Source organism: Rhinatrema bivittatum, chromosome 1 (genome assembly GCF_901001135.1).
Source record: "Rhinatrema bivittatum chromosome 1, aRhiBiv1.1, whole genome shotgun sequence".
Taxonomy (NCBI): domain Eukaryota; kingdom Metazoa; phylum Chordata; class Amphibia; order Gymnophiona; family Rhinatrematidae; genus Rhinatrema; species Rhinatrema bivittatum.
The window spans coordinates 38159012-38173846 of record NC_042615.1 but is presented as its reverse complement, the minus strand read 5'-3'; the positions used below and the strand labels follow the sequence as shown (position 1 = coordinate 38173846).

The window sequence follows — 14835 nt, the reverse complement described above, 5'->3', positions numbered from 1 at the left end:
GTGGGCTATAAATATTGTACATAAATACATAAATATTTCTTGAATCCTTTGAATTTACATTGGTATTCTTAGTATTAATGTATCTATGAGATATGTGGAGGAACCAGCTATTGAGATTGCGTTTTCAAGTTCACCTTTGACTTAGTGTTCTGTTGGATGATCCCTGCATGATTCACAAGTTATTGGGTAGGTATTTATATAAGTTCAAATCTAATTTCTGCCTCAGATATCATTTCCATGAATAATTCTATCATTTTTAATATTTAAAAAGTATTAAATGTTGACTTTATAACATCTGTTGTAAATCTCTAATTTTCCTTATTAAAATAGATGTGATAAACATTTTAGCTTTTTTTTTTTAACTGTCTTTGTGCCTTTTATTACATGTTTTACAAAAAAATGTTTTTTGCTTTACATTCAGACTTCATTTTGAATCTTTTGTTCTCTGATTTTATTTTAGCTTTAAAAATCAACTTCATGCATACCCTGGATGTCAATTTGGAGCTAGGTTCTATTTGCCAGGCTCCTTGCCAAGGGGATAAATTGATATTCAATTCAATATATTTTCCCTCCTGCAGGAACAGTTTTATGACAAAACAGCATATACAATTATGTTTGGACCAGATAAATGTGGGGAGGATTACAAACTTCATTTCATCTTCAGACATAAGAACCCCAAAACCGGAGTCTATGAGGAAAAACATGCCAAGCGCCCTGATGTTGATTTAAAAATATACTTCACAGACATGAAGACTCATCTGTATACTCTGGGTATCCTTTATTTAAAATTTTTACCAGTTCATACTTTTTTAAAAGCTAGTAGTCTTTTTGAAATGCAATCTATTTCTTTCAAAGGCAATTGATTTCTATGTTTTTCTTTTTCATTCTTCATTGCAAATCTTTTCCCTTTATTCTCTGACAAGTAGATGCAGCAGCATACTGTTGGATCACATGTGGTTCAAGTGCAGAGGGTGTTTTCAGAGCTTCTAGGAAAGCTTTGCTAGCCATGCACAATGGTTTCCTGTGCACCTCTGGACACTCAGGTTTTCCTTTTTCCGTCAGAGAATGTTATTTGGACTGCTTTGCAGATGATTGTTGCATCAGCATCTAATTTCTGAAGCTATCCAAAACATTTTTCCAGCTGCACTTCCTTTCTGGGTAGCACGCTAGTTAAGTTTTTGGCATTGTTAAAATGTGTTTTTATTGTGTTATTTCTGCTTGCCATGACTAAATAGTACCATTTCTGCCATAAACTCACATTTGGTGCTAGCTAAGCTAAAAAAAAATTTCTTCTCTGCATGTCTTTTCTGTAAAGGTTTCTTCTTTTGTTTTACTGGGAGAGTTTCCTCTCACCATGTCTGAGAAGCATGCCAATGGTTTCAAGAGGTGCTTTCCATGTTCACTAAAAATGTCCCTCTTTATTATACTGAAAGCTGTAAATATTTGGAGTTTAAAATGTCTCTTCATGTGGCTTTTACACTAAGATTTAGCCAGGAGCGGTTTGGACCCAGCAGGAGAGGCTCCAAACTCCTCTCCAGTATGAGAGAATCCAGCTTAGAACTGGCCAAGGAGAGGTCCATAGAGCCAACCATGATTGTGCTGGTGGCCAAGCATCATTAAAGCAGTCTTCAGATTAAGAAAAGGACCAGGACCTTCTGGTTAATTCTCCATTCTGTTAATATTTAAATCTTTTATCATAAGAACTGGAAAGACTTATGAGTTTGCATGTTAGCATTGAGTCTCAAACATTAGAATAGTAACATAGTGAAAGATGGCAGATAAAGACCAATATGGGGGAGCTTAGGCAGACAGAGAGGTATATAGAGGAAACCTTCAGGGACATAGTAACCAAGTCCCAACTCCAATCTGGCACCCTGGTGCTGCCTTGAAGGAGGAAGGTCACCTGGTCAGAGAACATCACCCTGGTGTAGCAGGGAATGATCCTCTAGCAAGGACCCTGCTCTCAAGGTGATGCATTATCCTCTTGCATCGAGAAGGAGAGTCTCAAGGCTACTGCCCAGAAGAGAAGGGTTAGATCAGCCTTCATAGTTGGTGATTCGATTATTAGGAATGTGGGTGGATGCGAGGATCACTTGGTAACTTGCCTGCCATGGTGCAAAGGGGCAGAACTCACGCCATCATCTAGATAGGATTCTAGGACAGTGCTGTCCTGGTACATATTGGGCACCAATGACATAGTACACACTGTGGGAGGGAAGTTCTAGAAGCCAAATTTAGGGTTTTACCTAGGAAGTTGAAATCCAGAACCTTCAGGATAGCATTCTCTGAAATTCCTCCCTGTTCCTTGTGCTGGTCCCCAGAAGCAGGCAGATCTGCAGAGTCTCAATGCATGGATGAGACTATGGTACAAGGTAGGAGGATTCAGTTTTGATAAGGAACGGGGCAACCTTTTAGGAATGGGGAAGTCTTTCTGAAAGGATGTAGTTCAAAACATTCTATAACCGGTTTATCACTCCACTTCTGATGGAGCCTTGCTTCTAGACAACTGTGGTTAAAAAAAAAAAAGAATTCCAGGATTCTTTGTTGACAGCCCGTATAGCTCATCATCAATTCTACATGATATTTCCATGTACAAAAACTAAAGCCCTTCATACAATCTGAGGCTGGGGAAATTATCTCGCCACAGCCTCTGCAGGACTTAGAGCTTTTTGACTCTGTAGCAAGAACATCAGTGGCTTGCACTGGAGTTAGGCATATAGTGTGGCTCTGAGCAAATAGCATCTGGGAAGATGTTCAGGAAAAGCTAGCGGATCTTCCTTGCTTAGGAGACAACCTCTTTGTAGAAAAGCTTCAAGAAACAGTAACTCAGATAAGAGAAAAATGTAGCAGTGCAGTCCTTGTCCTCTGTACCATGAAGGCCTGCCTTCTCATACAGAAGGCCTTACTACCATAGACATCTTTCTCACAGGACAAGCAGGATGGTAGGTCCTCACAATATGGGTGACATCGAGGATGGAGCCCTGTACGGAAAACTTTTCTGTCAAAGTTTCAACAAGCTTGACTGACACTAGCACACTGGGTGCACTGAGCATGCCCAGCCTGCAATTATCCCTGTGAGCCACAGGTGTCTCCCTCAGTCTTCTTTTTTCTGCTCTGCAGTCAGCATAGCGGTTGGAGCTCTGTGAGGATTTTTTAACTAATTACCTCATGGAAACACTTAACTTTTCACTTCAAAAAACACTTTCCCCTGCACAGGTCTCCCTCCGCGTACGTTTTTACGACGCTCGGTGAGTACTATTCTTATTTTTCGGTCGGTTTCTGTCACTATCTTAAGGCTGTTAACTGACTGAAGCCTTCCCTTCCCCCATTTTTCAGTTAGCTTTAACAGCTTGCGAGTATCTCTGTGACACTCTCTTGCTTATGCTAGTGGGGTAGGGATTTTTTCCTTAACTTTAGGACCTCTGTAGCTTCAAGTCCTTCGTTTCCCTGGTACCCTCACGCAGTCGATACCCTATCGCTACACCGGGACCCTCCTAAACCGCCCTGGGCTTTTATATGTCATCAGCGCCCCTCCCCCCTCGGTGCCCTGATGCCTTTATCCATGTTTTTTTGCTTTTCAGTGCTACCAGGCTTTTTCCTCCTACGCACTGTTTTTTTCCTTGGGCTTCCTCGGTGCCGTCCCTACCCCGGATGCATGCCATTGACGCACACGCTGTTAGTCACTGCCATGCATACTCGGGTCGCCGCCACCGCTGCCCGAGACACTTTTTAACGATCCCAGGATCACTTCATCGATGCCACCCCCCCCTTTTGGGGATGCCATCGATGCCCCATCCTCCCCACCGATGTCCAGCCCTTTTCCATCGGTGGGCATCGGTGCCACATCGATTCGTCGGTGGGCATCGATGCCGGATGGTCCCCATCGGTGGACATCGGTGCCGGATGGTCCCCATCGATGGACATCGGTGCCGGATGGCTTGTCCGTCGATGGCATTGGTGCCGGATGGCCGTCCGTCGATGGCATCGGTGCCAGGTCCTTTTGCATCGATGGACACCGATGCCCAGGTGTTTCATCCATGGGCATCTATGTTAGAATGCATCCATCGAGGGCAGTCGATGCCAGGCTGCTCCCATCGGTGAAATTCGATGCCCAGGTGGGTCCCATCAGTGGGTATCCATGCCGGCTCGATTCCGTGGATGGGCGTTGATGCCAATGCCAGCCTTATGGCTGGCATCGATGCCCATGCCGATTCCAGGACTGGCGTTGATGCGGGATGGAATTCATCGACTGGGAGATCCATGCCATCGATTCCATACGTGTCCATATCGATGCCACCGACACACGTGTCTGGGGCACCGATGCCATGTACACTTGGAAATCTGAGTCTGTCCAAATCGATACCGTCAACGTCTGTGGCCCTATAGTTGATCGGCCGTGGGCCATGCCACAAACGGCATAAATGCCCGCCTCCATGCATCGATGCCCTCGACACCTCCGTTTTCCTTCGGTGTCCTTGACGCCCTATTGATTCGACTTCGACTCAGTCGATGCCGGTATCTTTTTCAATAACGGCAATGTTTTTTCGATTATTCGATTCCACATCGTTTCAAAGATACCTATGCCACTGCTGTCAGTGCCCGTCACTGTCATCATTCTCCTGGCCAGTCATCGACGATTTTTCATACCCATTTTGATGATATCCTCGAAGCCCCTTAGGTTGCCTTCAATATCGTCAATACCGACATAGCACCGCCACATAATACCCTCGCCTCCTCACATTGCTCCACGCTTTGGGTTCTTTTTTAAGCCCCGTATTAGCTTAAGACACTCCATTGTGTCAGGAGCAGAGCAGGCGTGCTGACAGTTCGTCATCGATCGCCTTCCAGGACGACGAGGGCTTCCATCTCGGCGCTGGGGAAAGACCGGGCCGAGCACCGTGGCACCCATCATCGCCGACATCGTGATCGTCCGCCGCTGACGCCATCCAGCACATCGGTGCCATCCTTCTCCAGGCTGGACAACGCTTGGGCAGAGCGACATCACCACTGCCATCAGCACTGTTCCTACAGTTTTGGCAGTCCTTGGTGATCCAGAACTTCCGGATCCAGGTCCGACAGCTTCTGCATTGGCGTCACGACACATCGAGCCGCTGTGACGAGGGAAGGGAACATGAGTTCCGTTAGGGCTCCTCTGTTCCTGGTGTGCCCCACCGTCAAGTGGTGTGGGACTATGGCCATCTGTTACACTTAGCAGTCTAAACGCCACTCACGCCTGGCCTGTCTCCTCTGTACCTGTGCCACCATACCGGGTTTCAGAGCGAGATGGACGTTTACGTCCCCGGCCTTACCCTCGAGGACTCCGGAGACCGTCGGAGTCAACAATCTTCACCGGCTCGTCTTGCGGCGATCCACATCGGATGGTAAGTACCCGCTTCGGCGGCATTCCCATAGAGTTGTGTTCTCCCATTCGGACCGTGGTTCGAAAAGTTCTGGGTCATGTGCCTTTTAGAACTGTATTAGTGTCACATATCGCTATGTTAGCTATGTTAGCCACAATATCAGGAGAACCCCTCTATCTTCTTGGGATTGCAGCAGGGCTTCTTCTCTTGTCAGTAACAAGTCCCTGTGCCGACCAATGCTCTGACTCTTGGTTCCCTCCCAACCAAGGTCCAGCTGCATTGGCTGATCTGCTAAACATGAGATTCAGCAACCATTGCCCCATGTACAAGTCCACCTTGAGGCCTGGCCACAGGTCTCAGTGTCTCCTTGTACAGCATACAGAAATGCGGGTACCACTTACCGCTCACACACCTGCAGGAGCCTACATGATATCCTCCATTGGGACACCTCCTGGTCTCCCATCTGGTCAGATATCAGAGCGGCCACCCCACCTTGTACCAAAGTCCCCGGTACACTCCCCCAGGCGCTACGAAGTGCAGAGGGGAGAAGGGAGGGGGGTTGGGGAGTTTTAATTGCACTATTCTTTCTTTTAACAGAAAATAGTTACTCTCCGCACATCCTGGACCTAAGAAAATCCAACTTTCTTTAGACGTCACAGGTACAATGGTATCTTTGGTTACCATCACTCCATACTGCAGTAAGTACATTATTTTAATGTTTCTATGTGCTTTATGGTGAGTCAACATTACAACCCCAAGCTCTGCCGCTGGCACCAGCTTCGGTAAGTGAACTGTCTCTTGCATCACTGTTGGTGAATGCTGTTTTCTCTGCGGAGTGTAACATTATTCACTTTCCTTGCATAGACTACTGCTAACCACTTTCAGTACATGCAAGGAGCTCTCACTTTTTTCAGGACTCACTATACATTTACTAACTGGGATTACTGTCACTGCCATAAATCCCTTCTGTAACACTTCTGGACACCACAGTCTTAAGACCCTCTTGTCCAGCATGCGCACAGACATTCTGATACATTGTTATATGTCCCTGCGCATATTTTCCATAACCTCAGCCTTTCAACTTTTCATGGTTGGGCTATGGGGTTTCTTCCCACTATGCATTTTTCTCATAATTCAAAACTGCTATGGGTTATATTCAGTGACATTCTATACTCAATGGACCTAAGTGGTTTCATTGCTTTCGTCCCTGATTCTTATCCCAGTTCGAACTAGGACCTAGTCTCCTTCGACTCATGCTCGCAATTCCTTAGGGTTATAAAGTTTCTCCTGAAAGCTGTCAACCCATTATGCATCTATTGCACTCCAGCATAGTTTCTCATAAACTTCCTGGACGTTGCACCCATGAGTTATGCCCTTATGCCTTCCAATACTGCTTTTGCAACAATTCTTTGTGCATACAGACAGACAGCATAGGGACAATGTGCTTTCCAACTCATAAGCACGCATTACCTCTTAGCTGCTCTGCTAGACAGCTGCGCAGCTCTACCCTTGGCCCTTGTTCACTTCATGCGTCCTTGGGCCACATATCTAAGAGATTTAATGAACGCTCTATCAGACCTTCTCCACGTAGGTTCTATCCTCTCGAATGGTCTCAATTACATGTGTACAGGGCAAATCTTTTAACGCTGAGTTTAACTAAACTTTCCTCGGCGTCTGCATCATTCCATACGATGCACAGGTTCTGCTCCCTGCACATGTTTCCTATGCGTTCCCTTAGATGCCTTTTCTTCCATCAAAGGCCTCTTCAATATATCTCTTCTGCTGCCTCTCGTAGCCAGCATTCTTCTAATGTTGAAATGGGATGGGGTTCAGTATTCTTTTCCCCACTCCCTGACTGAGATCAGTATGCTTTCCCATACTTCTCAATCCATCATATCAGTAACCTTTATTCTCTCACCAGTCAGTCCCAAATCATAGACTTACTGATGTTCTTAGGTTCTGGTAGCGTCACAAAACCTTCTAAACATAAATCTTGCCGTTAATATGGCAGGCTTTACCTCCTGACGCTAAAAAAAAAAAAAAAAGAGGTATTACCCCTTTTACTTTTCCACCATTTTTCTTACTCCCTCGGATTCTGTTCTCCAGACATCCTCCACATAGATACACCTTTCTCTTAGGAGGTTGTATCGTTTTGGGAGTTGGGTTCCCGCTTCGGTAATCCTCTCTGAGTCGGCTTACCATGGATTATCCACTGATCAAGCCGCCTCTATTTCTCTAATCACGGAATGAACATATATATTCTCCTTATAAGTCTCATACATTCTACGTTTGAGCCTTTCCATTCCTCTCTTCCACAGTTTGGCAAGGGAACTTCTTTCCCTCTTAATGTCATTCCTGCCAGCAGGGTCCGTGAGTTATGCACTCTTTCCATACTCACCTGACTCCGTTCCTCTGCCACTGAGTAGTTCTACGCATTCAACTTTCTATCCTTTTCAGGTAGATGTTTGTATCTCCTTTCCTCAGGAAATACTCTATTAATTTTTCCTAACCTCTCTCTCTCGCCCTAGGGAGAGACTGGGTTTTCCACATTCCTGGACAGTAATGCTGCGCTTACATTCTATCTACATTGCACTGCATTCCATGTGAATTCCACTTGACTCTTTCCTTCATGCAAGGGTCAAGCTGCTACTTCCAGTGGCCACACAGACCTAATCCTTCTGATTAAGTGGTCTATATTTCCTTTCCTACCAACAAGCAGACATTTCACTACAACACTGTGGGTATCCACATACTGTTGTGTCCGTCTTAGCCTTAACAGCTTCCCTTTGGTTACTGCTGCTTGTACTTTTTTATCAGGTTGCAGCCTGGAGTCCTCTCCATACCTTCGCAGCCTATTATTGCTTACATTTGACTAGCCGGCATGCTCCATGTTTGGCCAGTCCGCCTACTCTTACTTTTTTCAATTCACTACCCAACATCCTTCCACGAACCCATTATGGTGTTGCGGATGCCCTCCGTTCCCATTTCCACCTCAGTCGTTACACCTTTGCGCATCTGCGGTGTATCTGGTGCATTCCCGGGCATCCTCAGCTCGGTACTCACCCATTTGTGAGGACTACCATCCTGCTTGTCCTGTGAGAAAGCAAATGTTGCTTACCTGATGTAACAGGTGTTCTCACAGGACAGCAGGATGTTAGTCCTCACGAAACCCGCCCGCCACCCCGCGGAGTTGGGTCTGTATACTTTTATTTTAGTTTCGCTTGCGCTTTTTAGCTATAAGACGAGACTGAGGGAGACACCTGTGGCTCACAGGGATAATTGCAGGCTGGGCATGCTCAGTGCACCCAGTGTGCTAGTGTCAGTCAAAGCTTGTTGAAACTTTGACAGAAAAGTTTTCCGTACAGGGCTCCATCCTCGATGTCACCCATTTGTGAGGACTAACATCCTGCTGTCCTGTGAGAACACCTGTTACATCAGGTAAGCAACATTTGCTTTATCACGCCTTCCATCAATATCATCTGCCTCCTCTACAACCACAGAAGCAACAACATCAGGAAGCAATCTGGTTGACCCCGCCAGAGGAAACTTTCCGCCAACAAATGAAATCGTCCCAAAAGACCCAACCTAAACTTCGGCAGAGTTGTATGATCTCTGTTCCTTTACACCGTACTATTCCGGTCGGGGGGAGAATCCAATCCTTCCTGGGAGCTTGGCGCCAAATCACAACGGACAAATGGGTACTCAAAATTCTACAACATGGTTACCTTTTATATTTTTCCCAACTTCCTTCTCTTCTGTGACTCAGAGCTTCACTCTCAGATCAGGCGCACCTCTCCTCTACTTTCCATAGAAATTCAGAATCTTTTCCAGCAGTATGCTATACAGTTAATCCCGACTCTGCAGGAAGACCAGGGCTTCTGTTCCTATTATTTCCTCACTCCCAGGAAATCCATTCTGGACTTGACACCTGAACAGCTACTTCCACCAAGAGAAGTTCAAGATGAATTCCCTCAGCACAATGTGCCCCTTTATTCAAGAAGTGGATTGGATGTGCTTGCTGGATCTTAAGGATGCCTACATATACATCCCTATCCACTTCTTGTTTTGGCATTACCTTCATTTCAAACTAGATTTTGCTCATTACCAGTTTGGCCTATCAGCTGTTAAACTTTGCTAAGTCTACCCCTGATACCATCCCAACCCAACTGATCCAATTCATCAGTGCATGGTTAGATTCCTTGCAAGATAAGGCATTCCTGCCTTCTGACAATGCCTTCTGACAATGCTTCTCACGTACTGCATTGCTTAATTTGATATCTCCTGTCCATTTAATGCTTCATAACCATCATAGATTGGTTGTCCTTGGCCTCCTGGCAGCAGTTATTCATGCAGTCCCTTTGACTCGCTTGCATATCTGCCATTTTGAATGGGACTTGCACAATCAATGGGATCAACTCACTCAGCCCCTGAGAATTTTAATTTCAATTTCTCAACCAATGAAATAGGAATTTTGCTGGTGGGTCCTTCCTCATGTATTTTGAGAAGTAACCCTCTCTTCGACTGCTTCCCCACCAAGTCATCTTAGCGTCAGATGTCTCCACCAAAGGTTGGGAAACACATACTCTTGAAGAGAGTCATCTTCAGGTTAATATTCTCTAACTCAGAACGATCAAGTATGTGCATCATGTGTTCACACATCTCCTGCAAGAGAAAAGCAAATTAGTGCAAACTGAAAACCAGGTTGACATGTTTTATGTCAACAAGCACGGAGGAACCAACTGTTGGCAGCTTTGTCAAGAGATACTGAAAATCTGGCAAGGGTGATAGATCATCATGTCATCCTTCAGACCACATAACCTTATAATACATTAGTGGACCATCTCAGCAGAATGTTCCATCCTCATACAAGGTCCATTAGACAATCCATGGTAGACAAACTCTTTGAGTTGTAGAGTCATCCATCAATAGATCTGTTTGCGACAGAGTACAATCAGAAACTCGATCAATTTTGCTCCATTTATCCCAGCAAATGTCAAACTGCTTAGGACGCTTTCTTAATAGATTGGGGACAAAGCTTCTAATAGTGAGAACAATTTGGAAGCTGCTTCAAGACCAAGCCTCCTTGATTCTCATAGGTCTGGCTTGACCCAGACAAGTCTGATATGTATATCTTGTTTGTCTTTCCCAACATCCTCTGATTCATCTCAACTGCTTTTTCAGGAAAACGGCAAATGGCTTCATCAAATCATGGAATCCCTCAACCTCACAGTATGAATTTTGAGCACTTGAAAGTAGCAAACCTGTACTTTCCCAAGTCAATCAAAGATACTGTTCTCTCAACCTGCAAGCCTTCAACCAGGCACACTTTTATGCTTTTAAATGGTACAGTTATTCGACTTGATGCACTATGAATGGCTTTGACTTTTTCTATTGTGAGCCACGACACTTCTGTTTGCACCTCTTATCAGATTCTGACCTAACTACCTCAGTAAGAGTATATCTTCGTGCCATAGAAATCTATCATATAGCAGTGAATGATAAGCCTGTCTCCCGGCATCCTCTGGTGGTGAAATTCATGAAAGATTTATGGCTCTTAAAACACCAGTACTATGGGACTTCAAAGTTGTCCTTATACAGTTGATGGACATGGCATTCCTGAAGTACTTACCATGGAAAGTAATCTTCTTCATAGCCATAACCTCAGCGCTCAGAGAAAGAAGGTTAAAAACTCTTTTCTGCTATCCACGTTACATGCAATTCTTTCACAATAATGTGGTCATTTGCACACATCCAAAATTTCTGCCAAAAGTAATATCTGCTTTCCACATTACTCAGTACATAGAATTACCAATGCTTTTTCTGCGGCCAAATGCTCATGAAGGTAAAAGGAATCGGCATACCTTGCACTGTAAGCAAGCTCTGGCCTACAATAGGAGAAGAGTTCAACCACATTGTCGGGCTTCACAGCTCTTTGTCTCCTTTTAACCTAAACGATTGGATGCTTCAAGGTCAAAGCGCATCCTATCTAACTGGATAGTAGCAGGACTTGATCTTACTGATCCAGTAAAAGCTCATCAGGTCAGAGCCATGGCCGCCTCCTTTGGCCACTTGCAAGAAGCACCTCTTGAGGGTATCTGCATCAGTACATACCTTTATGTCCCATTCCTGTTTAGACAAGCAATCAATTTCACACAGTACCTTTGCACAGGCAGCATTGCATAATGTACTCTCGCAGTAGTCTTCTCTCTATGGCAGATTCCGTGTTGCTTTTCAATAACATTCCACTGCATCCCTCAGCTTGCGACACCTCACATATCATGGCTAATTTAGCCTGCTTATCAATGGAAAAAGCCAGTTTGCTTACCGTAAACAGTGTTCTCCTAGGACAAGCAGGATGGTAGTCCTCACATGTGGGTGACATCATCCGATGGAGCCCGGCAAGGAAAACTTTTGTCAAAGTTTCTAGAAGTTTTGACCAGCACACTGAGCATACCCAGCGTGCCACTATCCGCGCGTCTATGCAAGGTCACCCTTCAGTCTCTCTTTTTTCGCAGTGCAGTTGCCTAGTGGTTTGTGGAGCTCTGCTTCATCTTTTGCCTTTGTGCTGCAAAGTGAGTTTTTTCCCCATACCATCATCTGCTACCCCTTCGCTGTCAGTGCCTCCTCGGTGTGGTAGGTTAAAAACCTTTTTTTCCCCTGCTTTCCATGGTCGATTCTCGGCATTCCGCTACCCGGTGGTTGGTTATTGACTGCATGTCGGGTATTCTTTCATGGCGGCATCTGGCTTTCGTTGGTGCCCCCAGTGCCCGCGGACCATGTCAATCTCAGATCCGCATAATGTTTGCATCCTCTGCCTGAGGGCTTCACATGATGTCAGAGGGTGTCAGCTATGTGACCCGATGACCCTCAAGGGCCATCGTGTACATCTCGATAAGATGGACAAACTTTTCAATTCCAAAAATTCTGCTCTGTCCACAACTGCGTCGGCGTCATCGACGCTTGGGGGTCAGGGGGAACCCCTTGCTCCCTCTCACTACTCTCTCTCCTACATCTAGGTAGGATCGTGGGAACAGTGACCGGTCTTATCTGATCTCACCTGTTTCCAGGACATGGGATCCTCCGCTTCCTTGGTGCCAGGGAAAGACCTGGCCGAGCACCATGGGAGATCCCGCAAGCATCAGCACAGATCGCCATTGACGTGTGGCTCTGGTTCTGGTGCCTTAGCGGTGGCTGCTGTACTGCCACCAAAGCTATCCCAAATCTCTGAGGTCCCATCCTCCGACGCACCTGGGAGTCTCAGGTGTTCCCCCACCATTATTGGTGCTGGGCAGCGTGTATCCCCAGAGAACCAAGGAAGAACTAGTGACACCTCGTCGTCCTCCTTCAGTCCTCACCTCACCAAACTTCCAGGAGGAGTTGGACCACAGGGTGCAGACCGCGTTGCTCAGAGCTCTATGAAGCGTCGAGCCGCCCGTGCCACCGGCTTCCATACTGGTGCCTGAGCCTCCGCTGTCTATTTTGTCACCTCTGCTTGAGTGTCTGGACGTCCTGTTAGGTGCCCTACCGACGCATCTGGTGCCTGAGGATCCAAGGAGGAGGAAGACTCAGCCAGTGTCGCATTTCTGAGGCCTCCTTTCTCTGAGCCTTTGCCCGGACCCTCCAGCCTCCCGCGGCCCTCGGTCCCCCCAGTGCCAGGGGAACCATTGATTCCCGCGGTGTCCTCTGTGCCTCTGAAGCCATCGGGACCCAGGGCTGGAATCCCCTGCGGTCCCTGCCCATGCCACGATGGCCTTAGCGAAGAGGGAAGGCCCCTATGATCCATGGGGGAACGATTCCTCGGAGTCTTCATCTGAATACTCGGATGACCTCCCCTCTCCGAGCCTTCCCCACCAAAGGAGAGGCATCGGTCTTCCCCAGAGGATCTCTCTTTTGCGGGGTTCGTCAGGGCCATGGCCGAGGCTATCCTCTTCCAACTGCTTACGAAGGAGGATGCATAACATAAGATGCTGGGAGTGCTCCAGTACGTCGAAGCTCCCAAGGAAATTGACGGTTCCCATCCATGACATCTTTAAGGACCTTCTCCTTCGGATGTGGGAGCACCCGATCTCCATATCTCCCATAAATAGGAAGGTGGATGCCACCTATTTGGTACAGCAGGCCATGGATTTTGAGAGGCGACACCTCCCCCGCCAGTCGGTGGTAGTGGAGGTCGCCCTTAAAAAAAAAAAAAAAAGCCAGACTCTCTGGTCCCATGCCTCTGCTCCTCTGGGGCAAGAACATAGGGAACTGAGCCAAAAGGTCTTTCAGGACGCTATGCTCATCGCCTGCATCGCCGTTTATCAGTTGTACATGACCCAATACAACCGGAACCTGTGGAAATGAGTCCAGGATATCACAGAGAGCCTGCTGCAGCAGCACCAGGAGTTGCTCGTGGCCATTGTCCTGTAAGGTTTCAAGGCTGCCAAACACGAGGTAAGGTCCACCTATGATGTGTTTCAGACCATGACCCATGTAGCCACCGTGGGCATCGGCACCTGTAAGATGGCCTGGCTTAGGGCTTCTGACCTCCGTCTAGAGGTGCAGGAGAGGCTGGCAGACCTTCCCCTGCACAAGTGACAACATCTTTAGGGATAAGGTCCGGGATGCGGTGGCTCAATTAAAGGACGGCCAGAAAATCCAACAACAGTTCTCTGCTAGCACTTCTGATGCCCCTTCTGCCAGGAAATTTTCCAGGCCAAGTTCTAAGAAGTCCTTTTACAGGCAGAGGAAATATTATCCTCCTGCCTCCCGAGCTCACACGCTGCACACTAGCTCCAGGAACCACTCTCGTCAGCAGCAAGCATCCAGACCTCATCCAGCAAGCCCCAGCTACGGGTTTTTGATTGGCAGTGAGGGAGCACGAGCCAACCAAGCATACCCCTGATGCCAGATCCCCCAGTAGGTGGCAGGCTCATCAGCTTCGCCCATCACTGGGAGGACATCACTTTGGACCAATGAGTCCTTACCATAGTCCGTCAGGGGTACAGACTCAATTTCAGATGGCTCCCAAAAGACCTCCCCCTTACCTCCCCCGTGTCCATCATGGGTTTCGTCTGCCCAGCAGGTCATACTTCGGACAGAACTCTCTGGCCTTCTCGCAGCAGGAGTGGTAGAGCCCATTCCTTATCCTCAGCAGGGCCGAGGGTTCTATTCGAATTATTTCCTAATTTTGAAGAGGAACAGAGGCTGCGCCCCATTCTCGACCTCAGGGTGTTGAACAAAGTTGAGCAAAGTTCAAGATCTCTCTGGGCACGCTGATACCCCTCAAAAGAGGAGATTGGCTCTGTTCCCTCGATCTCAAGGAGGCTTACGCTCATAGCCATCCGGGCGGATTTTAAATGCCCTGCCCGCGTAAATCTGGCTGGATTTACACGAGCAGGGCCCTCGCACGCCGGCGCGCCTATTTTGCATAGGCCGCCGGCGCGCGCAGAGCCCCAGGACGCGCGTAAGTCCCCGGGCTTTTAAAAAGGGGCGT

At 47.0% G+C, this 14835-nt stretch overlaps 1 protein-coding gene across 1 annotated transcript in view; it reads left to right on the top strand.

Annotated features, from left to right (window-relative positions):
* CLGN (calmegin) overlaps nucleotides 1-14835 on the top strand; it is a 629426-nt gene that overhangs the window by 275626 nt on the left and 338965 nt on the right. The window contains 1 exon segment of the mRNA XM_029603388.1: nucleotides 579-771. Coding sequence (XP_029459248.1) covers nucleotides 579-771 — 193 coding nt within the window.